The following is a 20415-nucleotide window of genomic DNA, read 5'->3' on the forward strand; positions in this document are numbered from 1 at the left end:
CTCACATACACACTCTCTCATACGCACACTCTCTCACACTCTCGCATACACACTCTCTCTCTCACTGTCTGTCTCACACTCTCTCCCTCACACTCTCTCTCACACACTCTCTCCCTCACACACTCTCTCTCTCACACACTCTCTCTCTCACACACTCTCTCTCTCACACACTCTCTCTCTCACACACTCTCTCTCCCCCTCACACTCTCTCCCTCACACTCTCTCCCTCACATACACTCTCTCTCACACACTCTCTCTCACACATTCTCTCTCTCACACACTCTCTCACACACACACACTCTCTCTCTCACACACTCTCTCTCTCACACACTCTCTCTCTCACACACGCTCTCTCACACGCTCTCTCTCTCTCTCTCACACCCTCTCACTCTCCAACACACTCTCTCTCTCACACACTCTCTCTCTCTCTCTCACACACTCTCTCTCTCTCTCTCACACACACTCTCTCTCTTTCTCACATACAAGCCCCTTAATTCCCGTTATTTTCTTCAGTCCTCTTTCCTTGGCTCCCGCAGGGTTGCTGACGTTGAACGCCTGCGCTGACGATGATGTGTGGATTCCGTGCGGCTTGCCAGGTGCCGGCCCGTACAGGTGGCAGTGGGGAAGGACGCCCTCTGACCAACCGTCGGCCTCGGGGCTGCTCGACCAGGTGTTTCTGCGTCGGGGCTACGGGGTCTCGTTGGTGAGGGGGGCCTCCCTGGTGATCATCCGCCTCCGCCACCGCGACGCGGGCCCATACGTGTGCCGGGTTGACGGGGTGGAGTACAAAGTCACGCTCCGCGTGGTGAGGCTAGGTAAGGAACGCACCACCCCCCCCCCTTCTGTGTGTCAGCGATTCCCTTTCCCCCAGTGGGGCGCAGCGGGAAAGGGAGCGATGGTGGGATGGTCATCCGAGGATGGGCGTGGCGCGGGCCGGGGTGGGGGGTTTGCCCAATAAGGGATATGGTTGGTCGGCAGGGGTGGGGGTGAGGGGTGCCCCTCAAGCAGGCTGCTCACGCGGAACGTGAGGGGGCCGAACGGGCCGGTCAATCGGTCAGGCGCATTGGCACGCCTGAGGAGCTCGAGGGCGGACGTGGCTTTTTTCTTTTTACAAGTCGCGCCCCTGAAGATCGGGGACCAGACGAGGCTGAGGAAAGGACGGCGGGGCCGTGTTCCATTCGGGACTGGATATAAAGACGAGTTGGGGGGGAGGGGGGGGATGGTATTGGTGAACAAGCAGGTGGCGTTAGAGGTGGGGAGCATTGTGGGGCGGATTTGGAGAGTGGGGGGTCAACGTTCATGCCGCAAACTGAGATGACGTGGGGTTTATGAGGCGGGTGCTGGGAAAGGTTCTGGACATGGACTCGCACCATTGATCATGTGGAGGGGGGGGGGGGGGTGGGGTGGTGATCTACCATCAATCTGACACGAGTCGTAGAGAGGCTTTAATAAGCTAGATGTGAGCCCTGCGGTGGTTGTACAAGGAAAGGCCGAGTGCCGCATGGTACGAGCTTTTATAACCATCCTCTCGGCCAATCGGAGGGGAGTCACATGACCAGCCACAGCCAATTGGCAGAGAGGCACATGACTTGCCTGGGCCAATGGGCGGTGGGACTGCTGTACCAATGGCAGCCTGATTCTGAGGTAATGTGATCTCCCTAGCCATCCTACCACAGGGGGGTTACTTCAATTCGAGCGCACAGGGAGCGGGGAAGGGCTGCTGGAAGAGATTCTGAGAGTGGACAGGAGGTATTCGGAGGCCCCTTGCGGCCAGGGCTGTTGAAGGCGAGCAGGGGCTCCAGCCTGGAGTTTGGATCGGTGTCCACGGGGAGGGCGGTGGGGCAGTGGCAGAGGGGGCGGTGCGCGAGTACGGGGGGGGGGGGGGGGGGGGGGGGGGTGGGGGAAGGCCAGCAGCAGGATGCTTGGCCACCGAGGTAGGGAGCAGGAGGCGGCGAGAGAGATTGGAAGAGTGAAGAACATGACAGGCAGGGGTGGTTCCGGACCTGGTTCGGGGTGAACGGGGCGTTCGTGGAATTGTATAGGAAGTCATGTGAGACGGAGTCCCCGAGCCGGGGGGGGCGGTAGGGGTGGGGGAGGGGAGTGCGACCATTTTTGGACGGTTGGACTTTCCCAGGGTTGAGGCCCTGGGCCTAGATGGAGTGCCGGCGGAGTATTACAAAAAGGGGATTTGGGGCCTTTGCTGATGAGGCGAGGGAGAGAGGGGAGCTCCTCCCTACATTATCGCGGACGTCCATCTTTCTGACGTTGCAGAAAGATAAGAATCCGGAACAGTGCCGATCCTACCGTCTAATATCGCTGTCGAACGTGGACGCTAAGATCTTGGTGAAGGTGTTGGCTTCGTGGACTGTGCCCCGGGGGGGGGGGGGGGGGGGGGGGGGGGGGGGGGATGAGTGAGGATCAGACAGGGTGTGTGAAGGGGAGGCAGGTGTCAGCGAATGGAAGGAGGTTACTTAACGTGATGATGATGCCCCCGGAGGGGCAGGAAGTGCAGGTGGCAGTGACGATGGTCGCAGAGAGGGCCGTCAATTGGGTGGAGTGGGAGTGTCAGCGGGACGGTTCGGGTTTGGGCAGATTGGAGAGGGATTGTGCGGGGGTGGGTGGGGGGGTATCGAGCACAGGGTCTCGCTGTACGCAGATGACCTGTTGCTATATATTTCGGACCCACCAAGGGCAGAATTATGGGAATTTTGAAGGACTTTGGCCGGTTTTCCGGACAGAAGCTGAACACGGGAAATCGTGAGGCGCTCCCGATTGAGACCAGGGGGCAGGAGAGGAGGTTGGACGAGCTGCCTTCAAGGTGGTGGGGGCGAATTGGGCATCCGGGTGGGACGGGGCTGGGCGCAGCTTCACCTGGCCGGGCTGGTGGAGCAGGTGAAGGGGGATTTTAAGAGTTGGGATGTTGCTGCCGCTCTCACTGGTGGGACGGGTGCAGACAGTGAAGATGACGGCGCTGCCGAGGTCCCTGTTTCTAATTCCGAACCTCCGGAACTTCGTCCCAAAGTCATTCTTTGAAAAAAGTCAATGTGTTGATTTTGGGGTTTGTGTGGGCGGGGAAGACCCCGCGGGTGGAGGGGGCGTTTTCAGAGCGGGGGGGGGGGGGGGGGGGCGAGGGAGGGGGAGGCTGACGTTGCCGAATATAATGAATCATTACTGGGCGGCTGACATTGCAATGGTCAGGAAATGGGTAGTGGGGGAGGGGTCGGTATGGGGGGTGGATGGAGGCGGCTTCTTGTCGGGGAACGAGTTTAGGGGCTTTGCTGACGGCGCCTCTGCCGTTCTCGCAGTTCGTGAACCCTGTGGTGGTGCCGGCTGTGAGAGTATGGGGGGATATGCATCACGGTAGATACACAAGGGGTTAATGTAAATACACGTAGACTAGCTAGACACGAGAGGGCGCACCAGAGACATGACACACAGACATTCAACCAATAGGTCAGTGAGATAGGACACGACCAATGGGCATTCACGATACACACAGAGGTGACACCACCACAGGGGGGCATTACACCAACCCATATATAAAGGACACAGCACACATGATCTTCCTCTTTCCAGTGGAGACACTCAGTGAGTACAGACACAGGGTTGATTCAACATCACACCCACCCTGTGGATTGTAGCAGACTGGTTCGTCAGTCTGAGTAACTATAGCAGGATTAACAGTAGTTGTGAATCCGAGTAGGAGAATTGTAAATAGTTTAATAAACGTGTTGAAGTTATCTCCACGTCTGAACCTTCCTTTGTCAGAGTGAACATCAAGGAAGCAGACAAGTAGGGGGCAGGATGGGATTTTGTAAAGGGAGAGTTGCCGTCGTTTCCCAGGTTACCGCCCCTGGGGTTGCAGGACAAGGTGCTGCTGAAGGGGGAGATGGGGAGGGGAAGGTGTCCGAGGTATACAAGGAGCTGATGGGCTGGGGAGGGGGCCCTGGTGGGGGATATGAAGCATAAGCGGAAGGAGGAGCTGGGAGGGGAGATGGAGGCCAGGACGTGGGCTGAGGCCCTGCGGAGGGTGAATGTCGGGAGTGAGGCTCAGCCTCACTCAGTTTAAAGTAGGCCACAGGGAACATATGGCGATAGCGAGGACGAGAAGGTTTTCTCAGGGGGTAGCGGACAGGTGTGAGGGGTGTGCGGGGCGGCCGGCCAATCACATCGACATGTTCTGGGCCTGTCCGAAGCTGCAGGGGTTCTGGCAGGGGTTCGCGGCTGGAATGTCCGAGATGCTGAGGGTGGACATAGAACAGTACAGCACGGAACAGGCCCTTCGGCCCTCGATGTTGTGCCGAGCATTGTCCGAAACCAAGATCAAGCTATCCCACTCCCTGTCATTCTGGTGTGCTCCATGTGCCTATCCAATAACTGCTTGAAAGTTCCTAAAGTGTCCGACTCCACTATCACAGCAGGCAGTCTATTCCACACCCTAACCACTCTCTGAGTAAAGAACTGACCTCGGACATCCCTCCTATATCTCCCAATCTCCCACCCTGAATCATAGTTATGCCCCCTTAAATTACAAATTTGACATTTTGATACCGGCCGCTGTGGTCTGAAATGAGAAGAAAAGGCAAAGGCATCTTGGATGATTGCCCCGAGTCTCGAGATGGCGATTTTCGGAGTGTCAGGAGATCCGGGAGTCCGAGGGTGGGGGGAGGGGGGGGGGGGGGGGGGGGGGGCTGACATTCTGGCCTGCGCCTCCCTGATATCCTGGAGACGGATTTTGCTCGGGTGGAGGGGCTCGGAGCCGCTGAAAGCAGAGTTGTACAATTCCGCTTCGGCTCTTATTTGTTCGGTTTGTTGCTTGTTTACATAAATGCTTCCCTTCCACAAGCTCAGCCAATCGGCTACCAGACACCTTCCTCCATCCCCCACCCCCTGCTAACCCCCTCCCACCATACCCCCTTCCTCCGCCCCCTCCCACCCCTCTCCCACCATACCCTGCCCGTTGTACCCCCCCGACTCGGCTCAAAACTGCGCCCACCCCGGCCCCCATCCACCCCCGAGCTCGCTCCCCCTTCACTGACCCCTCACCCGACAACACCGCTCGTTAAAAATCAGCACCCTCATTTCCAAATGACTCCTTGCTACCGCTGTTCTTCCCCTGATAGGCAAATCTGCAACCAATGAACACTCAGAATAGGACACAACCAATGGGCAGTCAGGACACTCAAGAGGTGGCATCACCACAAGAGGGCATGACATAAACACTATAAAAGGGATGAGTCACTCACACCCTGCCTCTTCCCACAGACAGACATCGAGAGAGTTAGACGGGGTTGATCAGCAGCATCACACCACAGCACATGGCTTACAGCAAGCTAACACAGTTAGATTGAGTTACTACAGTTAGATTAGCAGAGAGTCAAACTCATTAACTGTGTTAATAGTTCAATAAACACGTTGTGGTGAATGTATTACACCAAAAATCCACCAGTGTATTTGTATCTGTGCTGTTGCCCTTGTGGGCTTCTCCTATGGGCCATTGTATGGCATTATCCATAGGGGAACATGTTGGGGTATGTATGGGCTCCGCCCATGGTTCCTCCCCTTGAAGGGAGGTATAAAGAGCAGTCAACCTGTAGGCGGTTCTCAGCATTGGTTCAGTCGCAGGCAGGCACTGTTCTAAGTTGATTAAAGGCAAGGTTTACTTCTACTCTTGTCTCGAGTGATTTGATGGTCTCATCAATTTAATCAACTTAAACCCAACTATGGAATCGGCCCTCAAACCTGAGCGACTGGAACTCGATCCACAGGCCGCGGAGGCGAAAGAAATTTTTTCGCACTGGCTCCGCTGCTTCAAGGCCGATCTCGCAGCCTTCTCCACGCCTTCCATCACCGATGAACAGAAGCTGAGTCTCCTCCACGCACGGGTGAGCCATCGAATCTCTGTTCAATTCGACGAGGCCTCCGACACATACGCCCTCGCGATGCTCAAACGCCTCTATGTACGGCCCGTGAACGAGGTCTACGCGTGACACATCCTCACCACTCGCCGCCAGCGACCCGGGGAATCGCTAGAAGACTACCTACGCGATCCAAAATCCTCGCACGCAGCTGCAACTACCAGGCTGTTACGGCCACTCAACATATGGCACTCGTCGTCCAAGACGTCTACTTGGCGGGTGTCCGGTCCAACTATGTGAGACAGCGCCGACTCGAAAAGGTGGCCCTGGACCTGGATCAGACGGTAAAGTTAGCCTTCTCTCTGGGTTCCAGAGCCTTAACGCGTTCCCGGCGGACCACGCGACACCATCGTGGACCCCCGACCAGAGACTACCCCAGGCCTGTGCCACGCGGCTGCCCACCCATCATGGGGGGGCTACCCTGCTATTTCTGCGGCCAGACCCAACACCCCCGGCAACACTGCCCGGCCCGTAACGCGAACTGCAGGAGAAAAGGACATTTTGCTAAAGTTTGCCTGGCCAGGTCCAAGAACTCTAATTCACAGGCCCGATCCTCAGACTCACAGGCCCGCAGGCCCCGCAGTGCGGCAGCGTGTCTGTCTGCCGACTCCGCCCCCTGCAGACGCGTCATCGAGCTGTCTGTGGGGTCAGCCATCTTCCAGCCCTCACAGCACGTGCGACTCACGGGGGCCGCCATCTTGGCCATCCTCCCCCACGCGGCCGGCCACGTGCGACCCATGGAGACCGCCATCTTGGACGCCATCTTCCTCACCGCCCGCTACGCTCGACCAACGGGGGACGCCATCTTGGACGCCATCTTCCTCACCGCCTGCTACGCTCGACCAACGGGGGACGCCATCTTGGCCGCCATCTGCGACGCTGCTCGACGCGTACGATCAACAAGGGCAGCCATCGCAGAGCCGCCCAGAGCACCTCCGACCACGCCGGCTACCCGCAACTCAGCGGGGTCACCCTGGACCAGTCGCGACCCAAGCACCTCCGGAGCTCTATGATGTCCATCCGGGTAAACGGGCACGAGATGCCTTGCCTTTTCAACTCCGGGAACACAGAGAGCTTCATTCACCCGGATATGGTAAGACGCAGCTCGCTCCCAATTTTCCCGGCGCACCAAACCATCTCCCTCGCCTCTGGGTCGCAGTCGGTGCAGATCCAGGGGTGCACTACCGCAACCCTTGCAATACAGGGCGCTGAGTACACCAATTTTAAATTATATGTGCTCCCAGAACTCAGCGATCCTCTCCTATTGGGACTAGATTTCCAATGCAACCTCAGGGGCCTAACCCTGAAGTTCGGGGGGGGCTCCTACCCCCACTCACCATATGCAGCCTCGCGACCCTAAAAGTCGACCCCCCCCCGCTCTTCGCAAACCTCACCGCCGACTGCAAACCAGTCACCACCAGAAGCAGGCGGTACAGCATACAGGACAGGACTTTTATCAGGTCCGAGGTCCAGCGACTCTTGCGGGAGGGAGTCATCGAGGCCAGCAATAGCCCCTGGAGAGCTCAGGTGGTGGTCGTCAGGACCGGGGAAAAGAACCGGATGGTTGTAGATTACAGCCAGACCATAAACCGGTACACGCAACTCGATGCGTACCCCCTTCCCCGGATTGCAGACATGGTTAACCAGATCGCACACTACCGAGTCTTCTCCACGGTGGATCTGAAGTCTGCTTACCACCAGCTCCCAATCCGCCCAGAGGACCGCCACTACACGGCCTTTGAGGCAGGCGGCCGCCTTTTCCACTTCCTCCGGGTCCCTTTTGGTGTCACAAACGGTGTTTCGGTTTTCCAAAGAACAATGGGCCGAATGGTGGACCAATACGATCTGCGGGCCACTTTCCCGTACTTGGACAATGTCACCATCTGCGGCCACGATCAGCAGGACCACGACGCCAACCTCCACAGATTTCTCCAAACCGCCCAAACCCTAAACTTCATGTACAACACGGAGAAATGCGTTTTCCGCACAACCAGACTAGCCATCCTCGGCTACGTCGAGGAAAACAGAGTTCTAGGACCCGACCCTGACCGTATGCACCCCCTCCTGCAACATCCCCTCCCCCACTGCCCCAAGGCCCTGAAAAGGTGCCTCGGGTTCATTTCCTATTACGCCCAGTGGGTCCCCAACTATGCGGACAAAGCCCGCCCACTAATCAAGGCCACCATCTTCCCACTGGCGGCCGAGGCCCGCCAGGCCTTCAGCTGCATCAAGGCGGACATCGCTAAAGCCGCGATGCGAGCGGTGGACGAGTCCGTCCCCTTCCAGGTGGAGAGCGACGCATCAGAGGTTGCTCTCGCCGCTACCCTCAATCAAGCAGGCAGACCGGTAGTGTTTTGTTCGCGCACCCTCACCACCTCCGAAATTCGGCACTCCTCAGTCGAGAAGGAGGCCCAAGCCATCGTGGAAGCCGGACGGCACTGGAGGCACTACCTCGCTGGTAGGAGGTTTACCCTCGTCACCGACCAGTGATCGGTAGGCTTCATGTTTGACAATACGCAGCGGGGCAAAATCAAGAACGATAAGATCTTGAGGTGGAGGATCAAACTTTCCACCTATAATTACGATATAGTGTATTTCCCTGGGAAGCTCAACGAGCCCCCAGATGCCCTGTCCTGCGGCACATGCGCCAGCGCGCAAGATGGCCGACTCCAGGCTATCCACGATGACCTCTGCCACCCGGGGGGTCACCTGGCTTCTCCACTATATCAAGGCCCGCAACCTGCCCTACTCCATCGTGGAGGTCAGGGCCATGACCAGGGACAGCCAGGTCTGTGCGGAGTGTAAACCTCACTTCTATCGACCAGAAAGGGTAAAGGCATCCCGGCCCTTTGAGCGCCTCAGTATCGATTTCAAAGGGCCCCTCCCCTCCAATAACCGCAACACATATTTCCTCAATATTATTGATGAGTTCTCCCGCTTCCCCTTTGCAATCCCTTGCCCGGACATGACCACGTCCATCGTCATTAAAGCCCTACATAGTGTCTTCACCCTGTTTGATTTCCCATTTACGTCCACAGTGACCGGGGCTCATCGTTCATGAGCGACGAACTGAGTCAGTACCTGCTCAGTAAGGGCATTGCCTCGAGCTGGACTACCAACTATAACCCCAGGGGGAACGGGCAGGTGGAGAGGGAGAACGCGACGGTCTGGAAGGCCGTCCTCCTGACCCTCCGGTCCAGGAATCTCCCAGTTTCCCACTGGCAGGAGGTCCTCCCCGACGCGATCCACTCCATTAGGTCCCTCCTTTGCACGGCCACAAACGAGACACCCCATGGCCGCCTATTTGTTTTCCCCGGGAGATCCACCTCCGGGGTCTCGCTTCCGTCCTGGCTGAAGACACCAGGGCCAGTCCTACTCAGAAAGCACGTCAGGAGCCATAAGTCTGACCCCCCGATAGAGAGGGTCCAGCTCCTACACTCCAACCCCCAGTACGCTTATATCGAACACCCCGAAGGCCGACAGGATACAGTCTCCCTCCGGGACCTGGCGCCTGCCGGCTCCACCACCACCGCCCCTCCACCATATCCCGCCCAACCTGCAATGACCAGCGCCCCCGCCCCTATATGGCTCCCACGCTCCCTCCCGCCCGCCCGCCATCCCCCCTTCACCAATCCACAGGAATGAAGCTCCAGAAGAGACGCTCCCGGAGTCCACATCTGTACCCCACGTTTAACAGGGGGTGAATGTGGTGAATGTATTATACCAATAATCCATCAGTGTATTTGTATCTGTGCTGTTGCCCTTGTGGGCTTCTCCTATGGGCCCTGGGACTGCATTATCCATAGGGGAACATGTTGGGGCATGTATGGGTTCCGCCCATGGCTCCTCCCCTTGAAGGGAGGTATAAAGAGCAGTCGACCTATAGGCGGTTCTCAGTATTGGATCAGTTGCAGGCAGGCACTGTTCTAAGTTGATTAAAGCGACGGTTTACTTCTACTCTTGTCTCGAGTGAATTGATGGTCGTATCATACGTTGAACTGATTTCAGAGTCTGGAGCACCCTTTAGGTAAGACTGCATCAAGTAGCAGCCTGTGTTATCTGAAGTAGCAAAACGCAACATCTATCTCTGTAACCTCCTCCAGCCCCTACAATCCTCGCAATGTCTGTCTCTCTCTCTCTTCTGTTTCGCTCTCTCCCCTTCTGTCTGTTTCTCTCTCTCTCTGTCTGTATCTTTCTCTGTTTCTCTGTCTCTCTCTCTCCCCTCCCTCTCTCATTCTGCCTGTCTCTGAGTCTCTCTCTCTCTCTCTCTGTCTGTTTTTCTCTCCCTGTCTATCCCTGTCTCTCTCTGTTTCTCTCTCTCCCTCTCTGTCTGTCTCTCTCTTTCTCTCTGTGTCTCTCTCTCTCTCTCTCTACTTTTCTCTCTCTCTCTCTCTCTGTGTCTCTCTCTCACGTTCTTTAAGATGCTCTTTTCGGTGAATGTTTTCTAGCCTGTCCCCATCCTCTTGGTATGTCACGGGCTGCACACAGGCCGAAACGCACACCCCACCCTGCTGAAAGTCTGATTGTTGTTCCTGCAGGCCTCTGGGAAGTCCTGGTCCGGTGGTGGATTGTGCTGGTGACTGTAGGCTGTGCGATCGTCCTCTATACTCTGGTCCTGGGCATCTTCCTCAAACTCCGACGCAGTTAAGTCTTGGTGCCTTGTTGCCCAGCGATGCCCACTATGGGCGCGAGCCCTCGCTTGTTTGGATCTTGCGATGCACCTGCCTCTTCTGCCACAGAACTTGCCTCAAGGAACAGGAGGGGGCCATTCAGCCCCTCTCCAGCCTGTTACACAGGAAGAGGAGGCCCATTCAGCCCCTCTCGAGCCTGTTACACAGGAACAGGAGGCCATTCAGCCCCTCTCCAGCCTGTTACACAGGAACAGGAGGAGGCCCATTCAGCCCCTCTCAAGTCTGTTACACAGGAACAGGCCATGATGTGGAGATGCCGGCGTTGGACTGGGGTGAGCACAGTAAGAAGTCTTACAACACCAGGTTAAAGTCCAACAGGTTTGTTTCAAACACGAGCTTTCGGAGCACGGCTCCTTCTTCAGGTGAATGGAAAGGCTTGTTCCAGAAATGTTTATATAGACACAGTCAGAGATGCCCCGGAATGCGAGCACCTGCAGGCAATCAAATCATCAAAGATGCAGAGAGAGAGGTAACTCCAGGTTAAAGAGGTGTGAATTGTCCCAAGCCAGTTCAGTCGGTAGGCCTCTGCAAGTCCAGGCTTGTTGGTGGGGGCCGAATGTAATGCGACATGAATCCCAGATCCCGGTTGAGTCCGCATTCATGCGTGCGGAACTTAGCTATAAGTTTTTGCTCAGCAATTTTGCGTTGTCGCGTCTCCTGAAGGCCTCCTTGTAGAATGCTGACCCGGAGATCAGAGGCTGAATGTCCTTGACTGCTGAAGTGTTCCCCAACTGGAAGGGAACAGTCCTGCCTGTTGATAGTCGCACGATGCCCGTTTATTCGTTGTCGCAGTGTCTGCATGGTCTCGCCAATGTACCACGCTTCGGGACATCCTTTCCTGCAGCGTATGAGGTAGACTACACAGGAACAGGAGGAGGCCATTCAGCCCCTCTCCAGCCTGTTACACAGGAACAGGAGGAGGCCCATTCAGCCCCTCTCCAGCCTGTTACACAGGAACAGGAGGAGACCCATTCAGCCCCTCTCCAGCCTGTTACACAGGAACAGGAGAAGGCCATTCAGCTCCCCTCCAGCCTGTTACACAGGAACAGGAGGAGGTCATTCAGCCCCTCTCGAGCCTTACACAGGAAAAGGAGGAGGCCCATTCAGCCCCTCTCCAGACTGTTACACAGGAACAGGAGGAGGCCATTCAGCCCCTCTCCAGCCTTTTACACAGGAACAGGAGGAGGCCATTCAGCCTCTCTCGAGCCTGTTACACAGGAACAGGAGGAGGCCCATTCAGCCCCTCTCCAGCCTGTTACACAGGAACATGAGCCCATTCAGCCCCTCTCCAGCCTGTTACACAGGAACAGGAGGCGGCCCATTCAGCCCCTCTTCAGCCTGTTACACAGGAACAGGAGGCCATTCAGCCCCTCTCCAGCCTGTTACACAGGAACAGGAGGAGGCCCATTCAACCCCTCTCCAGCCTGTTACACAGGAACAGGAGGAGGCCATTCAGCCCCTCTCCAGCCTGTTACACAGGAACAGGAGGAGGCCCATTCAGCCCCTCTCCAGCCTGTTACACAGCAACAGGAGGAGGCCCATTCAGCCCCTCTCCAGCCTGTTACACAGCAACAGGAGGAGGCCCATTCAGCCCCTCTCCAGCCTGTTACACAGGAACAGGAGGCCATTCAGCCCCTCTCCAGCCTGTTACACAGGAACAGGAGGAGGCCATTCAGCCCCTCTCCAGACTGTTACACAGGAACAGGAGGAGGCCATTCAGCCCCCCAGTCTGCACTCTGGTGGTGGTGGGGGGCTCAGATTAAGGGATTGATCATTTTGACCTGGGAAAGAGTGGAAAAGGCTTTGCTCAGAGGGTTAGCGGTAACTAGGTCTGTTGGGAAACTATTGGGAGCCTCCCCAGCGAGACTACTTCAACCTGAAACTCATCTTCATTTCAGAGCAGAAACATGAAGCGCACAGCAAGAGGATCTCACGAATGTTGAGGTAACTTTATAATCCAGCATTCGCTCGCTTCTGAGAAAGCACCAAAATGGCTTCAGGTCAGAGACTCCCTTCTCCCAGGCCATTCCCACCCTTACTGGATCTCTCTCCATCTCTCTCTCTTCCTCTCTCTGTCTGTCTCTCTCTCCCTCCCTCTCTCCCTGTCTCTCACTCTCCCTCTGTCTCTGTCTCTCCCCCGTCTCTCTGTCCCTCTCTCTCTCTCTCTCTGTCTCTCTCTCTGTCTCTCTCTGTGTCTCTCTCGCTCTGTCTCTCTCTCTGTGTCTCTCTCTCTGTGTCTCTCTCTCTGTGTCTCTCTCTCTGTGTCTCTGTCTCTCTGTCTCTCTCTCTGTCTCTCTCTGTCTCTCTCTGTCTCTCTCTGTCTCTCTCTGTCTCTCTCTGTCTCTCTCTCTCTCCGTCTCTCTCCCTCTGTCTATCTCTCTCTCTCTCTCTCTGTCTCTCTCTCTCTCTCTGTCTCTCTCTCTCTGTCTCTCTCTCCCCCTGTCTCTCTCTCCCCCTGTCTCTCTCTCCCCCTGTCTCTCTCTCCCCCTGTCTCTCTCTCCCCCTGTCTCTCTCTCTCTCCCTCTGTCCCTCTCTCTCTCCCTCTCTCTCTCTCTCCCTGTCTCTCTCTCTGTCTCTCTCCCCCTGTCTCTCTCTCCCCCTGTCTCTCTCTCCCCCTGTCTCTCTCTCCCCCTGTCTCTATCTCTCTCCCTCTGTCCATCTCTCTCTGTCTCTGTCTCTCTCTCTCCATCTCTATCTCTCTCCGTCTCTCTCTCTGTCTCTCTCTCCCAGTCTCTCTCTCTCTCTCCCCGTCTCTTTCTCTCCCTCCCTGTCTCCCTGTCTCTCTCTCTCCCCCTCTCTCCCTCTCTCTCCCCCTCTCTATCTCTCTATCTTCCATGCAGCCATTCTTCACTCACTAGACCTCTTCGTGAATCTGTCTTCTCTTTATTCCAACAGCAGTTTTTTCAGGAGGGCAAGCGTCTCAGACACACAATTCACTGGGTCTTACACGAACAGGGTCTCCACAATGGGGAGAGGTGAGTAAAAAACCATCAGATACTCCAGAGGGTCAGTACTGAGGATGCGCCGCACGGTCAGAGGGTCAGTAATGAGGGAGTGCTGCACTGTCAGAGGGTCAGTACTGAGGGAGTGCTGCACTGTCAGAGGGTCAGTACTGAGAGAGTGCTGCACTGTCAGACGGTCAGTACTGAGGGAGTGCCGCACTGTCAGAGGGTCAGTACTGAGGGAGAGCCGCACTGTCAGAGAGTCAGTACTGAGGGAGTGCCGCACTGTCAGAGGGTCAGTACTGAGGGAGTGCCGCACTGTCAGAGGGTCAGTACTGAGGGAGCGCCGCACCGTCAGAGGGTCAGTGCTGAGGGAGAGCCGCACCGTCAGAGGGTCAGTACTGAGGGAGCGCCGCACTGTCAGAGGGTCAGTACTGAGGGAGTGCCGCACTGTCAGAGGGTCAGTACTGAGGGAGTGCTGCACTATCAGAGGGTCAGTACTGAGGGAGTGCCGCACTATCAGAGGGTCAGTACTGAGGGAGAGCTGCACTATCAGAGGGTCAGTACTGAGGGAGTGCTGCACTGTCAGAGGGTCAGTACTGAGGGAGTGCTGCACTGTCAGAGGGTCAGTACTGAGGGAGCGCTGCACTGTCAGAGGGTCAGTACTGAGGGAGTGCTGCACTATCAGAGGGTCAGTACTGAGGGAGTACCGCACTATCAGAGGGTCAGTACTGAGGGAGAGCTGCACTATCAGAGGGTCAGTACTGAGGGAGTGCCGCACTATCAGAGGGTCAGTACTGAGGGAGAGCTGCACTATCAGAGGGTCAGTACTGAGGGAGTGCCGCACTGTCAGAGGGTCAGTACTGAGGGAGTGCTGCACTGTCAGAGGGTCAGTACTGAGGGAGTGCCGCACTGTCAGAGGGTCAGTACTGAGGGAGTGCTGCACTGTCAGAGGGTCAGTACTGAGGGAGTGCCGCACTGTCAGAGGGTCAGTACTGAGGGAGTGCTGCACTGTCAGAGGGTCAGTACTGAGGGAGTGCCGCACTGTCAGAGGGTCAGTACTGAGGGAGTGCTGCACTGTCAGAGGGTCAGTACTGAGGGAGTGCCGCACTGTCAGAGGGTCAGTACTGAGGGAGCGCCGCACTGTCAGAGGGTCAGTACTGAGGGAGTGCTGCACTGTCAGAAGGTCAGTACTGAGGGAGGGCTGCACTGTCAGAGGGTCAGTACTGAGGGAGTGCCGCACTGTCAGAAGGTCAGTACTGAGGGAGCGCTGCACTGTCAGAGGGTCAGTACTGAGGGAGTGCCGCACTGTCAGAGGGTCAGTACTGAGGGAGTGCCGCACTGTCAGAGGGTCAGTACTGAGGGAGCGCCGCACTGTCAGAGGGTCAGTACTGAGGGAGTGCCGCACTGTCAGAGGGTCAGTACTGAGGGAGTGCTGCACTGTCAGAGGGTCAGTACTGAGGGAGTGCCGCACTGTCAGAGGGTCAGTACTGAGGGAGCGCCGCACTGTCAGAGGGTCAGTACTGAGGGAGTGCCGCGCTGTCAGAAGGTCAGTACTGAGGGAGTGCCGCACTGTCAGAAGGTCAGTACTGAGGGAGGGCCGCACTGTCAGAGGGTCAGTAGTGAGGGAATTCTAATTGTTATTGTTTTCTCTCCCTCTCCAGGTGGAACGTTGTCTCCTAGTGGCTCTGGCTCCACCAGCTACGAGAACCTGGGGTCTCGAGAGGGAGATAGCGGAGCCGATGGACACTCGCAGACTAATCAACTCGAGGACGAGCAGGATGGTGAGGTGCCGCTGCTGAGGTGGATTTCTGAAAGAACAGAATGTGGGAGAGGGAGATGGAGGAGGGGAGGTGATAGGGGGAGGGGAGAAGGGAAGGTGAGGGCGAGAAGGAGAGGTATGGTAGAAGGGTGGAGGGTGTGGGGAGGCAGAGGGGGAGAGCGCGAGGAAGCGGAGAGGTGGGGAGGAGGGAGGAGGAGAGGGGAGGCAGAGGGTAGGCGGATGGGGAGGCGGTGGGAGAGGGGGACAGTGAGGGGGAGGCAGAGGGTGAGGATGAGATGAGAGGCAGGAAGGGGAGACGACAGGGAAGAGGAGGAGATGGGAGGGACAGATGGGAGGGAGAGGGAGACGGAGGGAGGGGGAGATTGGAGGGAGGGGGAGGCGAAGGGAGAGGGAGAGACTGGAGAGAAGGGGGAGACGGAGACGGGGGAGAGAGGGGGAGACGGAAGGGGAAGGGGAGACGGGAGAGAGACGGGAGATGGGAGGGGGAGACGGGAGGGAGAGACAGAGACGGGAGAGAGAGGGGGAGACGGGAGAGAGAGGGGGAGATGGTAGAGAGGGGAGATGGGAGGGGGACTTGAGGGTGAGGGAGAGGGGGAGATGGGAGAGAGAGGGGAGATGGGAGGGGGTGACGGGAGAGAGGGGAAGACGGGAGGGGGAGATGGGAGAGGGCGGAATGGGAGAGAGGGGAGATGGGAGGGGAGATGGGAGAGAGAGGGGGAGATGGGAGGCGGTGACGGGAGAGAGGGGGAGATGGGAGAGAGAGGGGGAAATGGGAGAGAGAGGGGGAGATGGGAGAGAGAGGGGGAGATGGGAGAGAGAGGGGGAGATGGGAGGGGGAGATGGGAGAGAGAGGAGAGATGGGAGAGGGTGACGGGAGAGAGGGGGAGAAGGGAGGGGGACTTGAGGGTGAGGGAGAGAGGGAGATGGGTGAGAGAAGGGAGATGGGAGAGGGTGACGGGAGAGAGGGGAGATGGGAGGGAGACGGGAGAGAGAGGGGGAGACGGGAGAGAGAGGGGAGATGGGAGGGGGAGATGGGAGAGAGAGGGGGAGATGGTAGAGAGAGGGGGAGATGGGAGGCGGTGACGGGAGAGAGAGGGGGAGATGGTAGAGAGAGGGGAGATGGGAGAGAGAGGGGAGATGGGAGAGGGTGACGGGAGAGAGGGGGAGAAGGGAGGGGGACTTGAGGGTGAGGGAGAGGGGGAGATGGATGAGAGAGGGGAGCTGGGAGAGGGTGACAGGAGGGGAGATGGGAGGGAGACGGGAGAGAGAGGGGGAGACGGGAGAGAGAGGGGGAGATGGTAGAGAGAGGGGAGATGGGAGAGAGAGGGGGAGATGGGAGGCGGTGATGGGAGAGAGAGGGGGAGATGGTAGAGAGAGGGGAGATGGGAGAGAGAGGGGAGATGGGAGAGGGTGACGGGAGAGAGGGGGAGAAGGGAGGGGGACTTGAGGGTGAGGGAGAGGGGAGATGGATGAGAGAGGGGAGATGGGAGAGGGTGATGGGAGAGAGGGGAGATGGGAGGGAGACGGGAGAGAGAGGGGGAGACGGGAGAGAGAGGGGGAGATGGTAGAGAGAGGGGAGATGGGAGGGGGTGACGGGAGAGAGAGGGGGAGATGGTAGAGAGGAGGAGATGGGAGGGGGACTTGAGGGTGAGGGAGAGGGGGAGATGGTAGAGAGAGGGGAGATGGGAGGGGTGACGGGAGAGAGGGGAGACGGGAGGGGGAGACTTGAGGGAGAGGGGGAGATGGGAGAGAGAGGGGGAGACGGGAGGGGGAGACTTGAGGGAGAGGGGGAGATGGGAGAGAGATGGGGAGACTTGAGGGAGAGGGGGAGATGGGAGAGAGAGGGGGAGACTTGAGGGAGAGGGGATGGGAGAGAGAGGCGGAGATGGGAGGCGGTGACGGGAGAGAGGGGGAGACGGGAGGGGGAGACTTGAGGGAGAGGGGGAGATGGGAGAGAGAGGGTGAGACTTGAGGGAGAGGGGGAGATGGGAGAGAGAGGGGGAGACTTGAGGGAGGGGGAGATGGGAGAGAGAGGGGGAGATGGGAGAGGGTGACGGGAGAGAGGGGAGAGACGGGAGGGGGAGACGGGAAAGAGAGGCGGAGATGGTAGAGAGAGGGGAGATGGGAGGCGGTGAAGGGAGAGAGGGGGAGACGGGAGGGGGAGACTTGAGGGAGAGGGGGAGATGGGAGAGAGAGGGGGAGACGGGAGATGGGAGAGAGGGGAGATGGGAGAGAGAGGGGAGAAGGGAGAGAGAGGGGGAGACGGGAGAGGGGGAGACGGGAGAGAGAGGGGGAGACGGGAGGGAGAGGGGGAGACGGGAGAGAGAGGGGGAGACGGGAGAGAGAGGGGGAGACGGGAGAGAGAGGGGGAGACGGGAGAGAGAGGGGGAGACGGGAGAGAGAGGGGGAGACGGGAGAGAGAGGGGGAGACGGGAGAGAGAGGGGGAGACGGGAGAGAGAGGGGGAGACGGGAGAGAGGGGGGGAGACGGGAGAGAGGGGGGGAGACGGGAGAGAGAGGGGGAGATGGGAGAGAGAGGGGGAGACGGGAGAGGGGAGACGGGAGAGAGGGGGAGACGGGAGGAGAGGGGGAGACGGTAGGAGAGGGGGAGACGGTAGGAGAAGGGGAGATGGGAGGGGGAGACAGGAGGGAGAGGCAGAGACGGGAGGGAGCGGAGGCGAGAGGGGAGGGAACAGGAGCAAGGTGGGGAGAGGGAGAGCGAGGGGAAAGCTACAATCCTCCGTGAAGGTGGGAATGTGTGGGAAGTAAGAGTGCTCCACGGAGACCGAATCGGAGGATGGTGACTCCCAATTTTGTTAAAAATGCTTTTTGGGGACATAGGTCTCGCTGACTTGGCAACGCACTGACCCCCCCCCCCCCCAACCCCATCCCTCAGTGTCCTGCGAGAAGGTGGTGGGTGAGCTGCCATCTTGAATCCGCTGCAGTCCCGTGTGGTGTAGGTGCACCCACCGCGCTGTTAGGGAGAGAGGTCCATGATGCGACCATCAATTCACTCAAGACACGAGAGGAAGTAAACTGTTGCTTTAATAGACTTACAACTGAGCCTGCCTGCGACCAGAAGAACTGAGGGCAGGCTCACAAGACCGCAGCACTTTATACTTCTGGTAGTGGGAGGGACCATGGGCGGAGCCATGGGCAGAGCCCTGTACAAGCTCCTCATCTCCCCCTATGGGCAGAGCCGCGCAACGGCTCACAGACAGAGCCCACAGGGACACAGTGATACACAGTGTGAATTCTGCCTTATACATTCACCAAAGTCCAGGAGTCTGCCCCAGCGACAGTGAAGGAGCGGCTGATATATTCCCCAGTCAGGATGGTGTGCGCACGGGCAGGGGTTGCTCGAAGGGAGGTGTCCAAACCCGCCACCTCTCCCACCTTGCCGGTGGTGGGTGTTCCCCGTGCCTCTGCTGCCCCTTGTCCCTCTCGGTGGGGGAGGTGGCGGGTTTGGAAGGTGCTGTCGAAGGAGCCTCGGCGAGTGGCTGCCGTGCATCTTGTAGACGGGACACACGGCTGCCGCTGTGCGTCGGTGGGGGAGGGAGCGGATGTGGAAGGTGGGGGTTAGCGTGTCGATCGAGCGGGAGCTGCTTTGTCCTGGATGGTGTGGAGCTTCTCGAGTGTTGTTGGGAGCCGCACCCATCCAGGCAAGTGGAGAGGGTCCCATCACACTCCTGACTTGTGTCCTTGTAGATGGTGGACAGGCTTTGGGGGGGAGTCAGGAGGTGAGTTACTCTCCGCAGGATTCCCAGCCTCTGACCTGCTCTGGGAGCCGCAGTGTTTATATGGCTGGGTCCAGTTCAGTTTCTGATCAATGGGAACCCCCAGGATGTTGAGTGTGGGGGATTCAGCGATGGGAATGCCTTCAAATATCAAGGGGCGATGGTTAGATTCTCTCTTGTAGGAGATGGCCATTGCCTGGGGCTTGTGTGGTGTGAATGTAACTTGCCGCTTGTCAGCCCCAAGCCTGGATATTGTCCAGGTTTTGCTGCATTTGGACACGGACGGCTTCAGTGTCTGAGGAGTTGTGAATGGGGCTGAACATTGTTCAGTCAGCAGCGAACATCCCCAATTCTGACCTTACGATGGAGGGAAGGTCATTGATGAAGCAGCTGAAGTTGGCTGGGCCGACACATGGCTCCAGCAGGAGAAGAAACACAATGCACAGGTTTTGAAAGAGCACTGGGGTTTGACAGAAACTCTGCTCCATTCGGGGGGGCACGGTAGCACAATGGATAGCGCTGTGGCTTCACAGCGCCAGGGTCCCCGGTTCGATTCCCGGCTGGGTCACTGTCTGTGCGGAGTCTGCACGTTCTCCCCGTGTCTGCGTGGGTTTCCTCCGGGTGCTCCGGTTTCCTCCCACAGACCAAAGACGTGTGGGTTAAGTGGATTGGCCATGATAAATTGCCATTAGTGTACAAAAAAAAAGGTTAGTGGAGTTACTGGGTTATGGAGATAGGGTGGAGGTGTGGGCGTAGGTGGGGTGCTCTTTCCAAAGGTCGGTGCAGACTCGATGGACAGAATGGCCTCTTTCTGCATTGTCAATTCTATGATCTTCCGTTAACTAAATCCGCCGACGCTACAACGTTTTAACACACATACCTCTGTCTTTCAGTTGGCATTTCTTATGAAAATCTGTGCACAGAGACGGAGCAGGAGGTCGATGGTGAGTCCCCTGCTATACCCCCCCCCCCTCCCTCCCCAGGGAACTCCCTGCTATACTCCCCGGGGAACTCCCTGCTATACTTCCCCGGGGAACTCCCTGCTATACTTCCCCGGGGAACTCCCTGCTATACTCCCCGGGGAACTCCCTTCTACTCTCCCCAGGGAACTCCCTGCTATACTCCCCGGGGAACTCCCTGCTATACTCCCCGGGGAACTCCATGCTATACTCCCCGGGAAACTCCCTGCTATACTCCCAGGGAAACTCCCTGCTATACGCCCAGGGAACTCCCTGCTACACTCCGCGGGGAACTCCCTGCTACACTCCCCGGGGAACTCCCCGCTATACTCCCCGGGTAACTCCCTGCTATACTCCCCGGGGAACTCCCCGCTATACTCCCCGGG

At 57.8% G+C, this 20415-nt stretch overlaps 1 protein-coding gene across 1 annotated transcript in view; it reads left to right on the forward strand.

Annotated features, from left to right (window-relative positions):
* The window catches only part of LOC119955058, a 54660-nt gene that overhangs the window by 16610 nt on the left and 17635 nt on the right, over window positions 1-20415 (forward strand). The window contains exons 4-9 of the mRNA XM_038780903.1: window positions 537-815; window positions 10457-10561; window positions 12508-12553; window positions 13505-13584; window positions 15216-15335; window positions 19964-20014. Of these exons, the coding sequence (XP_038636831.1) occupies window positions 537-815; window positions 10457-10561; window positions 12508-12553; window positions 13505-13584; window positions 15216-15335; window positions 19964-20014 (681 nt within the window). The remainder of the gene's footprint in view (window positions 1-536; window positions 816-10456; window positions 10562-12507; window positions 12554-13504; window positions 13585-15215; window positions 15336-19963; window positions 20015-20415) is intronic.

This window comes from Scyliorhinus canicula, chromosome 20 (genome assembly GCF_902713615.1).
Source record: "Scyliorhinus canicula chromosome 20, sScyCan1.1, whole genome shotgun sequence".
NCBI lineage: Eukaryota > Metazoa > Chordata > Chondrichthyes > Carcharhiniformes > Scyliorhinidae > Scyliorhinus > Scyliorhinus canicula.